General features: G+C 46.4%; 1 protein-coding gene across 2 annotated transcripts in view; it reads right to left on the bottom strand.

Moving 5' to 3' along the window:
- ATPAF2 (ATP synthase mitochondrial F1 complex assembly factor 2) overlaps positions 1 to 17,880 on the bottom strand; it is a 178,461-nt gene that overhangs the window by 13,162 nt on the left and 147,419 nt on the right. For both annotated transcript variants that reach the window (XM_078665194.1, XM_078665193.1), the window contains exons 7-8: positions 15,070 to 15,182; positions 10,758 to 10,873 (exon numbers count right to left, since the gene is read on the bottom strand). In XM_078665194.1, coding sequence (XP_078521320.1) covers positions 10,758 to 10,873; positions 15,070 to 15,182 — 229 coding nt within the window. The remainder of the gene's footprint in view (positions 1 to 10,757; positions 10,874 to 15,069; positions 15,183 to 17,880) is intronic.

Raw genomic sequence — 17,880 nt, 5'->3', positions numbered from 1 at the left:
ATTTGGCAGATTTGAGCCAGCTTGTGCAGGGAGGGGCGGGGCACGGGAGGATTGCTATGTTTACTCCCTAAGTGCGCATACATGTTTGGCCGGCCATCTCAAGCTGACCAAAACACACATGCGCTCTTGGATGACTCCAGCCTGGCTGCATTTAACAACTGGAACGGGAGAAACCCCCACAGACTGCCTGGCCTGAGCGGAGTGTTTTTTTAGCCCGCTTAGCCAATCACCGCACCTAGTAGGAGAGCAGTACGGGGATTAGATAGGAGTCTGTCCCGGGAGCTGCCAGGACCAGGAAGAGAAGTGGAAGCGTGACGATGGAGGCAGCCAGCGGCTTCAGGTAAGTTCTTTTATATATTCTAACACCCCCGCCACCCACGTGCTCCCCCTCCTGCGCTCCCTCCACCCGCACCACCACCCTTTGTTTGTGGAGGCAGCCACTGATCACATTCACAAATGTATCAATATGTTTTTCTGTCCCTGACCTACTTTTCTGTTAGATTGGAGTCATTAGTTTTAATAGCTCAAAGTATGAAGATTTTTATCTCAGTTGTGATCTGAAAGGTACCTTTGCAATAACACAACGCAAAGTTAACACCATTTACAGGGTGGCTCCTCCGTTTGAGCGGAGGAGCGTCGCCCCACTTAAAAATCCCCCCAAAGCCCAGAGACAAAAAATAAAATGGTAATTCATTACCATTTTATTTTTCATCCCTTCTGTCCTGAACCGAGGGTCAAGAGGAGGGTGGGGTCACTGTTGAATGACAGCAGCAGGGAGGAGGGTGGGCTGTATGTGCACTCTTCAAAGTGCACTTGTCCCTTTGGCAGGTCATCCTGTGACGGCCAACCAGACTTGCGCACTTTGAAACCTCCAACCCAGCTGTCTTAGGACAGCTGAGTTAGAGCAAGTGCAGGCCTCCAGAGCACTGTCGAGTGCCGAATGAGGCAATTCCCTTCAATCAGGGCAATGTTCTCACATCATGAGAGCAGCGTCAGAATTGGTCTAGGGAGTTGCCTGGTGGCCGAGCTGCAGTCGCGCGAGTTCAGGAGCAGGTGGTACTGTCCTAAGGTAAATTTACTTTTATTATATTTGCGCGCTGCCATTTATTTTTATATTTGTGCAATGTTATTTGAGCGCTCCCCGTGGATGCCAGCCGCCACTGCACAACATTACTCTTTAATAAGAAAGTAAAAGAAGCAGTCTTTACGACTCCCCAACGCTTACACTGAGATTGGAGCGGGGGACAGGGCAGCACTGATTTTACCATGGATTGGAAGATAAGCCATGCAACCAGAAATTTCAGACGTGCAAAATGAAGTACTATATAAAAAAAGACAGCCGTTATATATTGTGATTATTTACCACTGTGATTCTATAGAGGAAGGCTCACCATGGAGATGTTTCACCTCTGAGTGTCTATTGACGCTTTACCACAAGGCAGAGCACAGTCCTCTTACCAAACTTATGTGACTTTGTTTAATCAGAATGCTGTTCACACACTGTCAAGGCTTGAAGGACTCCAAATGGCCCTTGGCACCATTAAGGACATGAAGGTGAGTCAGGACACATAAAGCACCATGGGTAACAAAGTTAATGGTGTGCACAGAATAATAAGGTTGGTTGCGAAGAGAATCCGTTTTGTCAGTTGTGGTCCTCCACTGCGACATCTCACGAGATGCAACAGATTTTCTATTCGATCAATGAACTGTGCCACAAAGCACATTTGACATGTCAGGGGCCTCCTTCCAGCCCCTGATCAATGTAGACTATACCACTGGAAAGGAGATGCAGGCTTCCAATATTTCCTTTTAAACAATATTGACAAGCATCGTCACCAGTTAAGTGGAGTACCCAATAGCGACGAGATGAACAAGTGTTTTTGTGAAAGGAGCCAATATAGTTGGTGCATGAACGAAACATGCAGACAGCCTCCCCTCCCCCCCACCCACAGTGAGCACAGTATTGTTTTTGCTTCATATTCACCTCAGAACCTTTTCAATATTTCTCTTTGATAGACAGGCATCTCACAGTAAGGGAATAACAGTTCAGACTGAATATGTCCAAGGAGTCTGGGATGTTGGAGCTTCCCAGTCCAGAATAGTCTGGATCTGGGGCCGTATAGGTTGAATATGGCTTCACCTACAAGGTTGCCCAAGTATACAACAGAGCCCTGTCCTATCTGGCACTTGCTTGCCTTGATAGCGAGTACTGCCTTTCCAAAGAGGATCAGGTAATCCTGCCAGGTGGAACTACAGTCTGCAGTGTCATCAAGATATGCTGCACTAAAGGACTATGCCCAGCCAGAACTTTGTTTATCAGCCTTTGAAAGGTGGCAGGGGTATTATTTAAACCAAAAGGCATCACAGTAAACTGGTAATGCCCATCTGAGCTGGAATATGCAGACTTCTTTTTTACTCTGGGGTCAGCCCAATCTGCCAGTACCCTGGTGTCAAATCAAAAGTACTGAGAACCTTACCTGCCCCATATCTGCCAATTAGCTCATCTGCTCTAGGAATGGGGTGTGCCTCTGTCTTAGTGACCACATTAAGGCTTTTGTAGTCCACACAAAACCTCAGCTCTAACCCTAAGCCAAAGTTCCTAATTCCACCAAAAACAAGATGATGGAATCCTTCTTTCATGGATCACATCAAGCAAGGGAACGACTAGCCTGGTGGTACAACATGCCTACTTGCATATCTAATTTCCAGTCTGTCCTGGTGTCAAATGGGCCTCAAGGCAGGAGATGGAATCTCCTAGTTCCGAGGGAAGGCTTTGAAGCCTCTTGCCTTGATATGTTAAATCACTAACACAAATGAGGGGAGAGGGCCATTATTGTTTAAACTCCAATACCCCAGGCCCCCAGAGAACAATCTGAGGCTGTGGAGACGTTATATCGATGATGTCTTAGTGATATGGAGGGGCGAGAGAACATCTGTTGACCTTTTCCTTGACTGGCTCAATGCCCAGAATCCGTTACTCCATTTCACTTCAACCATCACTAAGACCAACCTACCTTTCCTGAACCTAGTTATCGAACCTAGTGGCGGTACCCTGAAAACAAAGGTTTTTCATAAACCTACTGATAAGAACGCTCTGCTAGCATTTGAGAGCTTCCATCCGCGCTCCCTACGGGAGAATTTACCAGTAGGACAATTTTTCCGGATCCATCGTAATTGCTCTGAAAAGAATGATTTTATTGCGGAATCAGAATCCCTAACAATGAGATTACAACAAAGAGGATACCCAAGACGGGTTATTAAAAGAGCCCGCAAAAGAGCACTTAATGCAAACCGTGATGCTCTGCTGTCTAAAAGTATGAGACCCCAAACTAAGAAACCGGTGTTTGTATCCACCTTCAACACCGCGTCACACCAAATTAAAAATTTGGTCTTGAAGAATTGGAAGATACTCAATACAGGGGGCATGAGTGTAGAGACACCGCTATTTTCTTTTAGACACAGTCAGAACCTGAACTACCTTCTCATACATACCAGACCCAGGGACCGGGGGTTAACAAGTGAGATGACTACTGTGACAGGTTTACCTAGACTGGTGGGACACAAGATGCGGTTCATGCAGCGTCTGCCACCTGACGAACAACTCTACTTCTCTTGATTTAGGACTCCACACTCCCTGGGAACAGAGATCTCACACCAATTGTAATTCCCAGAGTGTGATTTATTTGCTAACCTGTCCCTGTCAAAAAAAAGTATGTAGGGATGACAAGTAGGAAGGAGCGCACTAGAATCACGGAACACCGGAGCACAATAAGGTGTGGCAAGACAAATACGAAACTTACAGCTCACTTTTCTGAAACTGGACACAGTATAGAAGACCTTAGATGGACCGTGATAGAGAAGGTCCTACCTGGGAGACACCTGGCCCGTCCGCGCCAGGAGGCGGCTGGGCGGCGGGGGACTCTGGTCGGGCACTTCTCGGGCTGCAATGATATGTTACTCTTCTGCGTCACTGCGGGATTTGCAGGGTTTTTCCTGCTCCTGTCGCTCCGTTTTTCCGGGGCGGTTTAGGGGCAAATGTCGCTGTCCGGCCTGTGGCTGGACGCCTGCCTGGACGTGCGCTACCGTTCCCCGCCCGGCAACTGTCGGTGTGAAGCATCTCTGCCTGCTGTTGAATGCGAGGTCGGTAGGCCGCCATGCCCTGCACATCCACGACCTTTTGGTCAGGGTCAGGGAAAATCCCCTGTGTCTGCTTCTAACGGAAACTTGGCTGGGAGAGGCTTCCAATCCGGACGTCTTCTCAGCCATTCCCCCGCTGTATAACATCTTTCGGGCGGACAGACCTAGGGGCAGGGGAGGGGGAGTGGCGGTTGTGGTTAAAAAGAGCGTTTCCTGCTCGGTGCTTCCTTTGATTCCTATTGGCAATGCCGAGTCATTGGCTTTTACGATTAGACTGTAACCGGGTCAGGCCCTGAAGGGCTTGTTGGTATATAGGCCACCAGGTCCTGTGGGTTCTTTCTTTGAGGATCTGCAGACGGCCGCCTCGGAGCTGGCACTGACCACACAGCACTGCATTGTGGCCGGTGATTTTAACTTCCACCTGGACGTGGCAGATGACTCCGATGCAGCCAAACTGATGGATGTTACATCGCCGCTGGGCCTTGTGCCATGCGTGTCGGGGCCAACACATGAGAAGGGGCATACCCTGGATCAAGTGTTCTCTTCTGTTCCACCTACGGAGGTTGCTACCCGGCAGATGCTCTGGACTGACCACCGGTTGATCAGCTTTTCGGTGACGGAATCTGCACGCCCGGACTATAGAGCGCCTGTCTTGCTCAGACCAGCCTCGCGAGCGCTGTATAGGGTGACACCTGACTTACTTGAACAGGCGCTGCTGGATCACCCCTGTCATCTTTCGGGTGATTTGGACAGCGATGTGGAGTCTCTACAGCGCTGGCTTACTGACAGGTTGGATGATTTAGCTCCTAAGGCTGCCCCCCGGTACACGGTGGCCCGGCAATCGGCCCCGTGGTTTACGGAGGCGCTTCGTGTGGCCCGTAGTCAGTGCAGGGTGGCTGAGAGGGCATGGCGCCGTATGTACGATGGGGAGGCCAAACTTGCCTACAAAGTGGCGGTTAAAGCCTACCATCGGGACATCCTTGGTGCCAAGAGGGACTATCTGGCGAGGAGGATAGAGGCATCGGCGAACTCCTGTAAGGAGATCTTTAACATTGTGAAGGAGTTTACTACTCCCAGCTCCCATCCGCCCCCGCCAGCTTCGGCGGATGTTTGGGTACGTGATCTTGCTGGCTTCTTCACAAGTAAGATCAAGGCCATCCAGGCCACCTTTGTGGAGGGACCGGAAGTAGGCAATGATGTGGGGGCGGACTGTAGTTTTCCGCAGAGTTCTGCGGTGACGCTGTCCGATTTCCCTACGGTTGCCTGTGATGTCTCTCAGGCGTTACTGGTTAATCTCAAATCCGGCTCGCCACTTGACCCCTGCCCGGCCAAATTTTTGGCCGGGATGGCGGCGGTGGTGAATCCTCTGGTTAACGCTGTCCTCAATACCTCCCTGAGGGAGGGTAGGGTCCCCAGCTCTTGGAAAAGAGCGATGGTGATCCCCCTCCTAAAAAAACCGGGTCTTGACACCGAGGTTCTGGCTAACTATAGGCCAATCTCGCTTTTACCTGCACTGGCGAAGATCACGGAAAAACATGCCCACGGTGTCCTGTCGAGCTTTTTGGAAGCTAACAATCTGCTCCACTCATCTCAATCGGGTTTCCGTCCTAATTTTAGTACGGAAACGGCTCTGCTGGAGGTTACTGAGATTATTAGGGAGACTCTGGATGTCGGCGGTAGGGCCATGCTGGTCATGTTAGATCTGTCGGCGGCCTTCGACACCGTCCCCCACAAGGCGCTTTTAGCGAGGCTTTATGACATCGGCCTCAGGGGGACGGTGCTCAGGTGGTTCACCTCTTTCCTTGAAGATCGCCGCCAGACGGTCTGGGTTTCCCAGAGCTCCGCCGAGATGCCGCCACTGGGAGTTGGGGTTCCACAGGGTTCTGTGTTGAGCCCCACGTTATTTAACATCTTTATGTCCCCTTTGGCGGCCTTGGTGGAGGCTTATGGGGCCCAGATCGTCTCTTACGCCGCGACACACAACTCCTCTTCACTTGCGGGAAAGACCAAGAGTTTGATGGAGAGAGAATCCGGGACTGCCTCGCGCGGGTCTTCGACTGGTTCCAACGGAACAGTCTGAGGGCCAACTCGGGCAAGTCTGAGATTTTATTCTTTGGATGTGTCGTCGAGCCGGACTGGCAGCATTGGTGGCCGTCCGACATGAATCCCCCCGCTCAGTCCTCCCGAGTGGCCAAAAATTTGGGCGTTAAGTTAGATAACCAGCTGGCGCTGCGAACCCATATTCTCGGCCTGGCCGGTACCTGTTACGGAATCCTGAAGATGCTCCGCAAATTTTTGCCGTTGTTGTCGGAGGAGCACAGGAGGATTACCGTTCAGGCTCTTATCGGCTCAAGGCTGGATTATGTAAACGCCCTCTTCCTTGGCCTCCCCGATTATCTGGTTCAGCGACTCCAGGTGGTGCAGAACTCTGCCGCCCGGGCAATTTTTGGCCTTGGCAGACGCGCACATGCCTCGGGGTTGCTTCAGAAGCTGCATTGGCTCCCTATTAGGAAGCGGATCCTATTTAAATCCCTGACCCTGATGCACAAAGCTCTGCATGGATCAGGGGCGGGATATCTGCAGCGGAGACTGCACTTTTATCATCCAGTTCGCTCTCTCCGCTCGGAATCCCTCTTTAAAGCTGTGGTTCCACGGGTGAAGAAGGCTCGCGCTGGAGGGCGATCCTTTAGCTGTCGAGCTCCCCAGATGTGGAATTCGCTTCCACTTGCATTGCGCAGTACTGCCAATCTGCTTCAGTTTAGGAGGAGCCTGAAGACTTGGCTTTTTAATGCTTAGCCTGTTCTTTTATTAAATTGTTTTCTTTCTATTTTTCTTTTTATGTTTTTGGTTTTAGCTGTGTTGTGTTACCTTTTTATGAGTCACTGGTGGAAAAGCGTCGGGACACTCCTAGTGAGTAGCCGTACGCTATACAAAAACAACGTAACATAACATAACATAACATAACCAAGCAGAAGATCAGAGGCTGTTACTCCAACGAGAACAGAGATGGGTGTACCGTCTGAAAAGTCACCTAGAGGGATTAAACGATGACATCCCATGGCAGTCACTGGGAAGATACCAAACATGACACTTTATTGTAATACTGACATTGGTGATTTGACCACCGTCTTATTATTTGTATCTTAAGACACTCTCCATACACTCGGTTTATAGGGAACTTCTGACTCATGTTCCCATACACCTAAGATTTGATTCTGGAAGGCTCCTACTGGAGTTAGGTTCTATCATTATATTGTTTTATTTCACTACTATAATATCATTTTTGTAGACATGACTACCGGATGGGAGCATAAAACGGGGTGGATGCGATTAATTATTCCAATGTGACTGTATTATAGAACAACTTCTCAGCCTGATGAACTACCCCTTAGTACGGTCTTGGTGAAGCAATGTTAAGTATGTTAAGTATGCCCAATAGCCATTCACCCTTTCCTTCGAGTTTCTGTTGGGGATCTATAGGATTTGAAGTGCCCCTCGAATATTACACACGCATGGATCTTGAAGGCGGGTCCGGACACTTGGGGCTTTGGGTACTATGATTACAATTACCGAGTGGTCTGTCCCCTATACACCATGTTATCGTATCACATTCGTGCTGCATTTTTTAGCCCAGTGGCTTAGATGAAGGATACTCATTTATCCTTCTTCTGGGGGATAACTGTGTGTTCCTTCGGTGTGATGTTCCCGGAGATTTGACATGTTGATCCCTGAGTTGGCGAAAGGGATGAGAACTACATTTTTCGACAGAACCATAAAGCCCCGTGTCTCACGCCGTGACGTCATCACGTACGTGACGTCCGGCGGCAGGGGCGGAGTAGGAAATGGGTCGATCTCCGTTAAGTAACTGTTCTGACACGGCGTTCTCCATCTACGCGGTGCTCTGAGGTACAGGAATATTTGACAGGGTAATCCCCAGAGAACGGTAAGGAGGTTGGTCGAGGGATGTATAGAACAGTTCCTCGATCTTGCTCTTGGGCGACGCCGGCACAGCTGAAGAGTCGCCGAAAGGTTATTTTATTGAGATTAAGCATTTCCACATTTTATTATTCCCTCGTAGATTGTGTTCATAGGGAGACCCTCCTGGCGGACACCAGTTCGAGTTTGTGTATCACATAAACTGGGTAAGTTTGATCTACGAATGTGTAATTAGCTTAAGTAGAGACTTAAATCTACGCGTTTTTTACAGAGTGGTTTACACGTGGGGTGTGTGTGTGAGTTCACGGGAGTCCAGGGCTTGGCCATGGTAGCGGGAGTGTGGTGCGCATATCATTATAAAATCACTAAACAAACGTCATAATTGATGATCAAGTGATTGTAGTGAATCAGCCGAGGGGTTGAAGCAAAGAAAACCGGGCTTTAACACTACAGATATAGTGTTAATATTGAAACTCATGTGAGCATATCTCATTTACTTAGAGTAACACCTTATTTATCGAAGCTGATATCTAAAAGGGCGAGTATAGTGAATGGTGGGTAGAACGTGTTTTCCTATCATTACCCTCTGCTCTTTTCCAGTGAATGTTTTTTCCCGCATTATGGGGTCGAATCTCCACTGAACGATCAGAAGATTTGGAGGAGTACGGATCTGAATGACCTACTCTATACTGGAGGCCCTGTGACCGAATTACGGCAGGGCGTAAAGTGGCTCTGATCGCGCCAGTCCTGAAGAAGACCGGGGTGACCTCTTTAGGCACAATTCAAGCGGTCGAAACATGTTGACTTCAGCAGTGGTAGGAGGGTAGTCTTGAGGAACCTCACTTTCTCAATAAGACATTTTCCCATCCTTTATCTTATTTTTAATCCTGATAGGGGTATCAAACTGTGTCTAAATAAAGTAATTCTTTCTATTGGCACCCTTAATCAGTTTTAATCACTTCCTTACTGCACTCCTTTGTCGCACTATCAGTTCAGTCACAAGGTGTTCACTGCACATTCTACAACTTATGTGTGTTACTCGTACGTATTGATTTATTTGGTTGTACGTCCTGTAGTGTGGAATTTATTACTTTTTTCCCCTCTCCCTAATGCTCCGCCCTAGTTGTGGCTACACCAGGGCGTTTGTAGCAGGCCCTATGAGGAAGCATGTCACATACCTTGGTATGTGAGTGAGGGCAGTTTTTCCAAATTGGGAAATTTTCCTTGATTGTGTTTTTGCTGTGTACTCTATATACCCCCTTTGTGGGAACATGTTAAATCACTAGCCATCCTGCTTGAAGAGGCGTGAACACCTACCTCCAGAGCAAGCATTTTTTCTGACCTCAGAGAGCGAGGGCTCTCACCTACAGAGGGTTAGAAACTAGTCTGTGGTGGTGGGCTGATTGATACCAGTCAGCCAACACTCTAGACAGTAGTAGGTTTTTCAGGAGGCACCTCTAAGGTGCCCTCTGGGTGCATGTCATAATACATCTTGTACTGGCAACAGTATAGAATTATTAAGACCAGGTGTTTGATACCAAACACCATAGGTTTCAGTAAAGCCATCATGTAGCTAGGGAACTCTTAATGACCAGTGCATATACTTAAGATGGCTTCCCTGTTCACTTGTACCATCTACTAATTGAACCGTTCAGCACAGAGGCTTATCTACTCATGCATATACGCCCTCACATATAATATAATGGACCATGCCTTAGAGCTTCAAGGCTTGCTGTAGGGGTGACTTACTGACAAGTACATGCAGTGACTTTGGCATGGCACAAAGGGAGTGTGCTATGTTGTGTTTTCATTCATGGTTTGCACCATGACACGCAGTCTGCAATGGCAGTCTGCATGCAATTTGTATCGGGGTCCTTTAGGGTGGCATAATACATGCTGCAACCACTGGGGTGCCTAAGTGTGTGCCAATTGTGTTTCAAATTACATTTTACCATGTTTTAGGGAAAGAGCACTGGCACCCGCTTAGCCGGGACCCAGGGCACATCAGTCGAAAAACTTCTGTACCTGTGGCAAAAAGCATGGGTGGCCATGACAAAAACAGCACTGTCCTACAGGGACCCTCAACTGTATCCTAGCAGATCACTTGCAAAAAAGCAGAGCACTCACGAGTCATGGAAGCAACTTCCACAAGACTAAGACACTCAACTGCCTGCCAGTAGATCACTCCGATATATGTTCTTAAAATGAGAAAAGGGGGATGCTTTAAATGCATTTATCAGCCCAAATCAGAGAGGTCGCTAGACAGTGACCCAAGGATGGAAAAGAAGGCTGCGTCTAGCCAATAAATACTATAAATTAAATGGAAAAAGGAAAAGTGAACGTCTGCGACAGAAAAAGATGATGGAACAAACAAAAGAGAAGCTGGACTGTACCTTCGACTGAGTGAAGGCGATGTACCAGAAGCATATTTCCAGCAAGTGCTAAGCCAGGTCACACTAGAGGCCTAATGCTTACGACAATGGTGATCTTGGGGTTTCGTATAAATACTAAAAACAAGAGTATAACCTACTTAGGCAACAGGCCAGAAAGAAGGTGGAATAGGATAATAGGAACTATGCGGTGATGATAGGTAAACACCTTTACTTTATAGTTCAGTTTTTTTTATTTGTTCGTTTAGTGAGCTGTAGTATTTGCATGTTAGAGGAAGGCATTATAGTGCTTACCTGAAATTCTTCCTCCAAGCGCGACAGAAGTACTGCTTTCTCAACTGTAATATGGCGATCAATCAATGCCATGGCCAGGATAAGAGACTTCAGTTGTGTAATAACAAATTCGATACCTGAAAAAGCATAGAACAGAAGTAAGCGAGAGCTGGACACAGGGTTGATGTAACCAGAAATTCTAGGTTTTCATTTGTGACACAGTGCTAGCTATCTTCTCGGTCATCTGTCAGCTACATTCAGTGCAGTAAATAGGCAAGCGCTCAGCATAACCACTCGAGCGTCTTTGGCTACATTTAGATGAACATTGCACAAGGGATTATGACTTAGCAACCAAACTTGGGTTCCCTTTGTGAATTCTCTAAAGGAAAGATCCTGGCTATTAACTTGGGTTCATATCCCATCATCCATACAATGGCAATTCAGCCTTGTGTTGCCCTCCGTGCTTTGGATCTTCCAGAGAGCAAAGGGCAAACTCTCTACTTCCCAGAGACTTTATATGCATGTAAAAATTCACCAGGCAAGAAGTATTATGTTATCCTCGCATTATTATTAGCTAAAAAAATGTCAGGCTGACAGGCTCATCAACATGGTCTGAACTGTACAAATTCACCTTGTACATAAAATAGCAGTCTGCAGACAGAGGATTGCATATGGGCATGAGGAGCCATGTTTCCAGTGAAACCCATGAGAGAGACTTCGGTATGGCAGTCGTGTAATTATCATCAATTTCCCATAGCCTTTTCATAGAAGTTCCTGACCATACACAATTGTTAGGTCAGATTTTCGTCATTTAAACATGGGTATTATTTTTAGACCTGGTTTTCTGTTTGGTTCTAAGTATGAGCACTGATTGGTCGCCTACCCAAGTATACAAGTTAATTCAAACCATGTTGGGGTTTGTGTGATTTCAAGGACAGTCTTGTGTACTAGGAGTTTGATCTGAGATGCAAGTTTTCAAACTATATCATGATTACCGAAAGCTGCATTCTGAAGCTGGGAAAATTTTAAAAACACAATTCTTAATGAATAAACAGTTGGATAGAGAAGCAAATGAACTTAAGAAACCTACATGTAGATATTTTATGGTTATAAGTCCTTGAATTTTATCCCAACCCTTTTGGTCTTCTGTTAACAATCTGCATCATTGCTTTCTTTTATTTAGATATAATTGTATCCACTGGCTCCTAACTGTACCCAAAGGTTTTTCAAAGTTAGGCTCCCTACAACTATGTGCATGTGATAATTTTTCTGACCAAGACTTAATGCACTTTATGTTCTTTTGTGGTTGTTATATTGAGCTGAGAGCTAAATGCATCCTTCCACTTTTAAGAGATTGCTATTTTGCACAAATAAGGCCAGCATTGATCTACCTTGTTTGTTATGGGGTCGCACGTTTTTTATCAGGGGCAATTCGTAAGAGAAATAGTCTGGTGTGTTAACAATAATGACCCAGGACGTTAGAATAGGTCTCTTTTATTGTGAATAGATTTTAACCCAGTGTAGTTTTAAATTCAAAAAGTATGTGCTTTATGTCAAAAGTACTTTAATGGCCAGAACGTGGCCGATCAAAGCTTTTACTTGACTTGATTACGGAACAATTTTTATCCTAATTTTTCAGTCTAGTACACGGCAGAATGAAGGACAGAATGAAGATCATCGGTAGAGCATGAGTTTATATTCCAAGAGACACCCTATTGGGCAATTAGAATACAAGGAAATGCTGAGGATTAAGGAAGTTGTAATAGGCAGGCTTTCAAGTTTTTTTGTGAAAGGTGAAAAGTCTTTCCAAGCTTGAATTTGCCCATGAGGAAGGATAAAGAGTGACCTCCTGGACATATTCTTCTGAAATGAGGAAGACTAAGACGACTGGTTTTGGAAGTGTGCAATGTCTGGCCATGAAAATGTAAGCCTCTTCCACAGGTAATTACTGATTGTGGCATGTCACCCGTTAACGCTGGCATAACGCTTTAACAATTACATGTTTGACCACTGGTACTGAAAAACAAAGTTTAAGATGTAAAGAGAGGAAAGAGCAGGAAAGCAGTTCTGGGAAGGGGAGGATAGTGCAATTTTTAACTACTTGGGGTCAATAAGATCGGTAAAAAGCTGTACATAGCCCAAGATCGAGAAAATGACCAAAATAAAATTGAGAGAGCATCATGGCTTAGACATCAGTTTTCCTAGTAGCAATGGGAAGAAGAGGAACAATTTTTCGAAACAGACAAGGATGGAAAGAATCTGTAAGTTGGCACATGGGAACTTTCTCTAGGAAGAAAGAGAGAGTGGGGATACCCTGTTATGAGGTTAATATGTAAAAGGCAGACAGGGCTTGTCTGTATACCCTTTTAAGGGGTCATAGAGCGTTTGCAAATTTGAGGATCCCGAGGGATAAACCTGTATTCATCAGGACCTAATGTTGCTCAAGCGCCAAGTTTTTAAAATTATAAGTAAAGGATACATACACCCTGTCACTGTCTTCTTTCTACAATCTTGCTGTGATATTTTTGCTGGACCCCCGATTAGATTAAAGTGGCAGTGTTTTTTTCCTTAGATCCACAAGAAAATTGAGTGTTCTGTGCACCTGTGGAAACCTGCTGTACATGCTCATTTGTCCTACCTTTCTCTTTGTTCTATGTTGAGGTTTGGGCTGAATTATGCCAACTGAAGACGGTGGTATGAGGCAAGCAAAGCATTTTTCTGACAGAGGCAAACAGTTAATCTTTATTCTAAGGAATGTACTGCCTGTTACTCTCACTAACACACTTTCTGGAACTGTGGACTTAGTTTGCAGTACCCTAGGTCAGGTCTAAACCGGGGTTCAACAACATGTTAAGATTCTCACACTGTCCTCCTCAGAGTGCCCTACTCTTCAGTAGCCTCTCGATATCTTACTTTCTTAGTCTCTCATTCAGCCTGGCAATCTTTTGCATACCTACTGAGCAGGGTGAGATGGTGGGGTGGTGCACCAAGATACCCTAAATTCTCCCTTGTACCAGTGTCTAGGCCCCACTCACCTCTCCTGCTAATCATAAAAGTCCCCAGCACCTGCTGCTTCCACATCCTTTGATCTTATGTTCAATCTCATATTCCGGACCTCTTTATTGTCTCAAACTGTCTAAGGAAGATCCATGGACCACTCTCTTGGCAGAGAGTGCACAAAGTGGATAAATGCTGATAATGTGGAGCAGTGGCATGGTTAACCTTTGTTAATTAGCCATTTTGAGTGTGTTCTCCTGCTGAGGAGGTAAGGCTTGGATGTTATGGGCACAAGAGCAACAGGATTTTTTAATTTATAAACACATTTTTGTGTTTATTGAAAAAATAAAGAAAAAACATCAGCCTTACAGTCCAACACCATAAAATTCTAGGACTTAGAAAAGGAAAGCAGCACCACAAGATTTTCAGGCAATAGCAAAAAACATAGGAATATAAAATTGGACGTGCCCTCTATGACTACTCCACTTCCCCCAGCCATTTCCCTCAAACCCTACGGTACTTCCTAGGACACCCACGAGTCTCGTACATGACCTTCTCTTGTGTAGCTCACCAAACCACCCCAGTCCTCAAGCGTTCAACGCACGGAGGTTCCAGGAGGCCGCAATGTCTCTTTTTGCAACCACCATTGCCGTTGTGTAAAACAATTTTTCGTTCCGTGACCCATCCAGCCCATCAGTGATACATTGGAGTGCGTGGCTTGGGTCATGGGGGACCTCCCACCCCAGAACCTCGGTGAGTTCCTCCTCAATCTCCCCCCAGAACCGCTCCAAGTGGGGACATACCCATACCATATGGACAAAATCTGCGGGATCGTGACCGCACCTGGCACAGGCAGAGGTTGGGCTAAGTCCGGCCCGGTGAAGGCGCATCGGGTGAGATATGCAGCATGTAAATAGTATAATTGCACTAAGCGCAATCTAGCAGTGGCCATGACCGTCCTAGCAGCCATAAGGGCGTTGGGCCAGTCCTCCTCGTCTAAGGTGCCTACACAACCCTCCCATTGAGCCCGTAGTTGGTCCAAGGAAGTGGGGGCATTGTTGGTCAGTGTACGGTAGATGCGGGAGATGCCACCCCTCCCCAGGTCACCGAACATTATAGCCACAGGATGTTAACTACAGGCAATGGCTTTTAATTACAAACACTCAAAGCTGTGTTCTACACATTTAAAGGTTGTTCCAGTCTCCATCTTCCATCAAAAGGCAATGTTTAGTATAGACTACCTGCAAAAAGAGACTACCAAATATTTATAATGACAATGTGGAAGTCTTGAAAATTACGAAAACGGCCCAGATACTCCAATGCTCCCAACTCTTACCTAGCAGTGCCCACATATTGTAAGATGCCAAATGCTTAATAAAGGTGTCTTTGGTCTCTTCTGGGATCTTGGGGCCCAAAATGCTTGTAGAGGCACCAATGGAGACGTTATATCTGCAATGAATTCAATATTCTTGTTAAACACAGAACGTAATAATTTTCTTGCAAAGCATAACCACTAGACAAGGTCTACACAGATACCATACTTCTGTTAGAAAAAGAATTGAAGCACATTTCAGTGTTATCATTCAAAACTCCTCTTCTGATAACAAAACAATTTGGGACAAAAAGATTGCTATTTTTATCAGTGTTCACAACCAGGCATATTTTGCTGCTACACAGAATCAACAAATGCAGTAAAACATTTGCAGTTATGATCCCACACTGCACACGACCTCCGTGGGGTTTCTAGATACTCACCTAGGGTTGTTCCTTGAGTCCCCATCACTTCTAGGTCTTCTGGCTATAGTCTTGACTCAAGTCGTGGTTTGCATGCTACTATTTTAATATATGGTTTAGTCTCCCCCTAGGGGACCAATGTGTATTTCTATTGAAAAGTATTGTGTGCATTGTGTATATGTCCGGCAAGGAGATATCTGTATGTGTTAGTGAGTGTCTTATAATAAAGACATATTTTTATAAATACACTGGATGGTTCTCTTTCACTTAATCTATACCTTTTAAGATTATGTTCTGGTAAAACAAGCTGCTTTACACTCCTTCTGGACTAAGCGTGAAGGCTGCGCTCCACGGCTACCACTTATGGTGATTTTGGTGGTCTTAGACCACCTTAGAAAGCTCTCTAAGGATTGGTGTAGGGTGCCCACTTACATAAGTGGGCATCATATACCAAGGCAGCTTCTACCAATGTGCAATGCTGGCTTGGTACACTTATGTAAATCGGCACCCTGCACCAATACCGACAACCCTTATGGGGATTTTAGCGGTCTTAGACAACCTTAGAAAGCTATCTAAGCGGTAGCTGTGGAGAGCAGCCTTCAGGCTTAGGCCAGAAGGAGTGTAAAGCAGCTTGTTTTACCAGAACATAATCTTATAGGTCGAGATTAAGTGAAAAAGAACCAAACTGTATTTATAAAAATAGGTATTTATTATAAGACACTCACTAACACAAAGATATCTCATAGCCGGAGATATACAAAATGCACACAATACTTTTCAATAGAAACAGGTAAGCAGCACAAAATACACAGTGGTCACCAGGAGGAGAACAAACCATATACTAAAATAGTGGTATGCGAACCGCGAATCAAGTCAAGACTGTACCCAGAAGATGTAGAAGTGCCAGGGACCCAGGGAACCACCCAAGGTGACTATCTAGGAACCCCATGGAGGTCGTGTGCAGTGTGGGAACACGACCGTATTTTCATTACAAGTCAACTGGTAAGTCGTGGTTGCAATTTTAAAGAAGGACCCTCCTTCCTAGAGGACCCGGAAGAAACCCAGTGGAAGACAGAAGGTTGGAGAGCCATCCCACCCGTGGATACGTGTGAGGACGAAGATCTTGGTTGCAGGAGCTGCTAGAGGTGGGGCTACTTGAAGTCCGAAGATCTTGAGGGCAGGAAGCCAACAAGCCTTTGCAACAAGTCGACCCGGTGCAAGGGGGTTCGGTTCCTGTAGCTCCGACGAGGGATACTGGCTTCAAACTTGGTGAGAGGACAGGTCAGGCCTTTTGGGATGTGAACAACCACCACGTGTTGCTGAGCCTTTCGGAGTCCGTGGGAGCCCAGGATCAGCAGACCAGTCAGCTTAGTTCAAGTGCCTGCCAATGCAGGGAAGTGATTCCTTCACTTCAAGGGAGATTTCTTTAGGTGTCTTGGAAGCACACAGGCCTTGGAAGGTTCCTGTATGGAGCACAGGCACGGAAGTTGCGCCCGACGAGCAGAGCAACGAGACCAGGCGTCTTCCTAGTTGCAGTCTTGAGGCCCAGAGTGAAGTCCACAGTGCCCATACGGTCGAAGAAGAGGTGTCTTGAAATTAATCTTGTCCCACGATAAATCTAGGGACTCACCCTCAGGTAAGCCCTTAAATACCCTAAGGAAAGGGTTGGGACGATTCAGGGTTCCCTCCCAGGGGAGGGGTCGGACAGTGGAGAGGATACTCTAATGTCCTTTGTCCAGCGTCACACCAGAGCGGGAGCTAACGAGCTGGATTTAACTGGACTATGCAAGGAGGCCACCAAATGTGTCCTTCAAGCAGACTAAGTGGCGCTTGCAAGCGCTCCCACCCGGCTCCAATACACTAAACCCTGTCTGGGAGGTGGTCACACCTCCCTGTGACAGATACCTATTGTTCTGCCTTCGCCTGCTTGAGCCTGGCTCAGCAGCAGGAGGGCAGAACCATGTCTCTGGTTGGCAGCAGCCATGTTGTGCTGTCTGAGTCTAAATGGCTGGTACCAGAAGCGCTGAGGACCTCCCGGAGGAGCTGTACAGGGCATGGAAACATACATGATTCCAACATGTTTGATACCAAACATGATAGGGTTTGCTACAGCCAGTTTGAGATGGTCACCGTGTAATGACGCATGGCCACTCTATATATCATAATGGCTAATGCACTTACAGCCCGGAGGAATGGACTCTTAAGGCTGTTGGGTTGTCCTACTCATGCAGGGGCACCCTCACACTTAGAATCAAGCACCCTGCCTTCAGGATTGGAAGGCATGCTTTAAGGATGACTTACAGGTTTTAAGTGCAGTGACCTTAGATATAGGAAAACCCATAGCTTTTGTAAGCGGTGCTAGCACCAGCTTACACAGGCTGCAATGTCAGGCTTGCAGTTAGTTTGAGTGGCG

This window comes from Lissotriton helveticus, chromosome 10, assembly GCF_964261635.1.
Source record: "Lissotriton helveticus chromosome 10, aLisHel1.1, whole genome shotgun sequence".
NCBI lineage: Eukaryota > Metazoa > Chordata > Amphibia > Caudata > Salamandridae > Lissotriton > Lissotriton helveticus.
The sequence above is the reverse complement of the archived record's forward strand: the minus strand, read 5'-3'. Positions and strand labels throughout refer to the sequence as shown.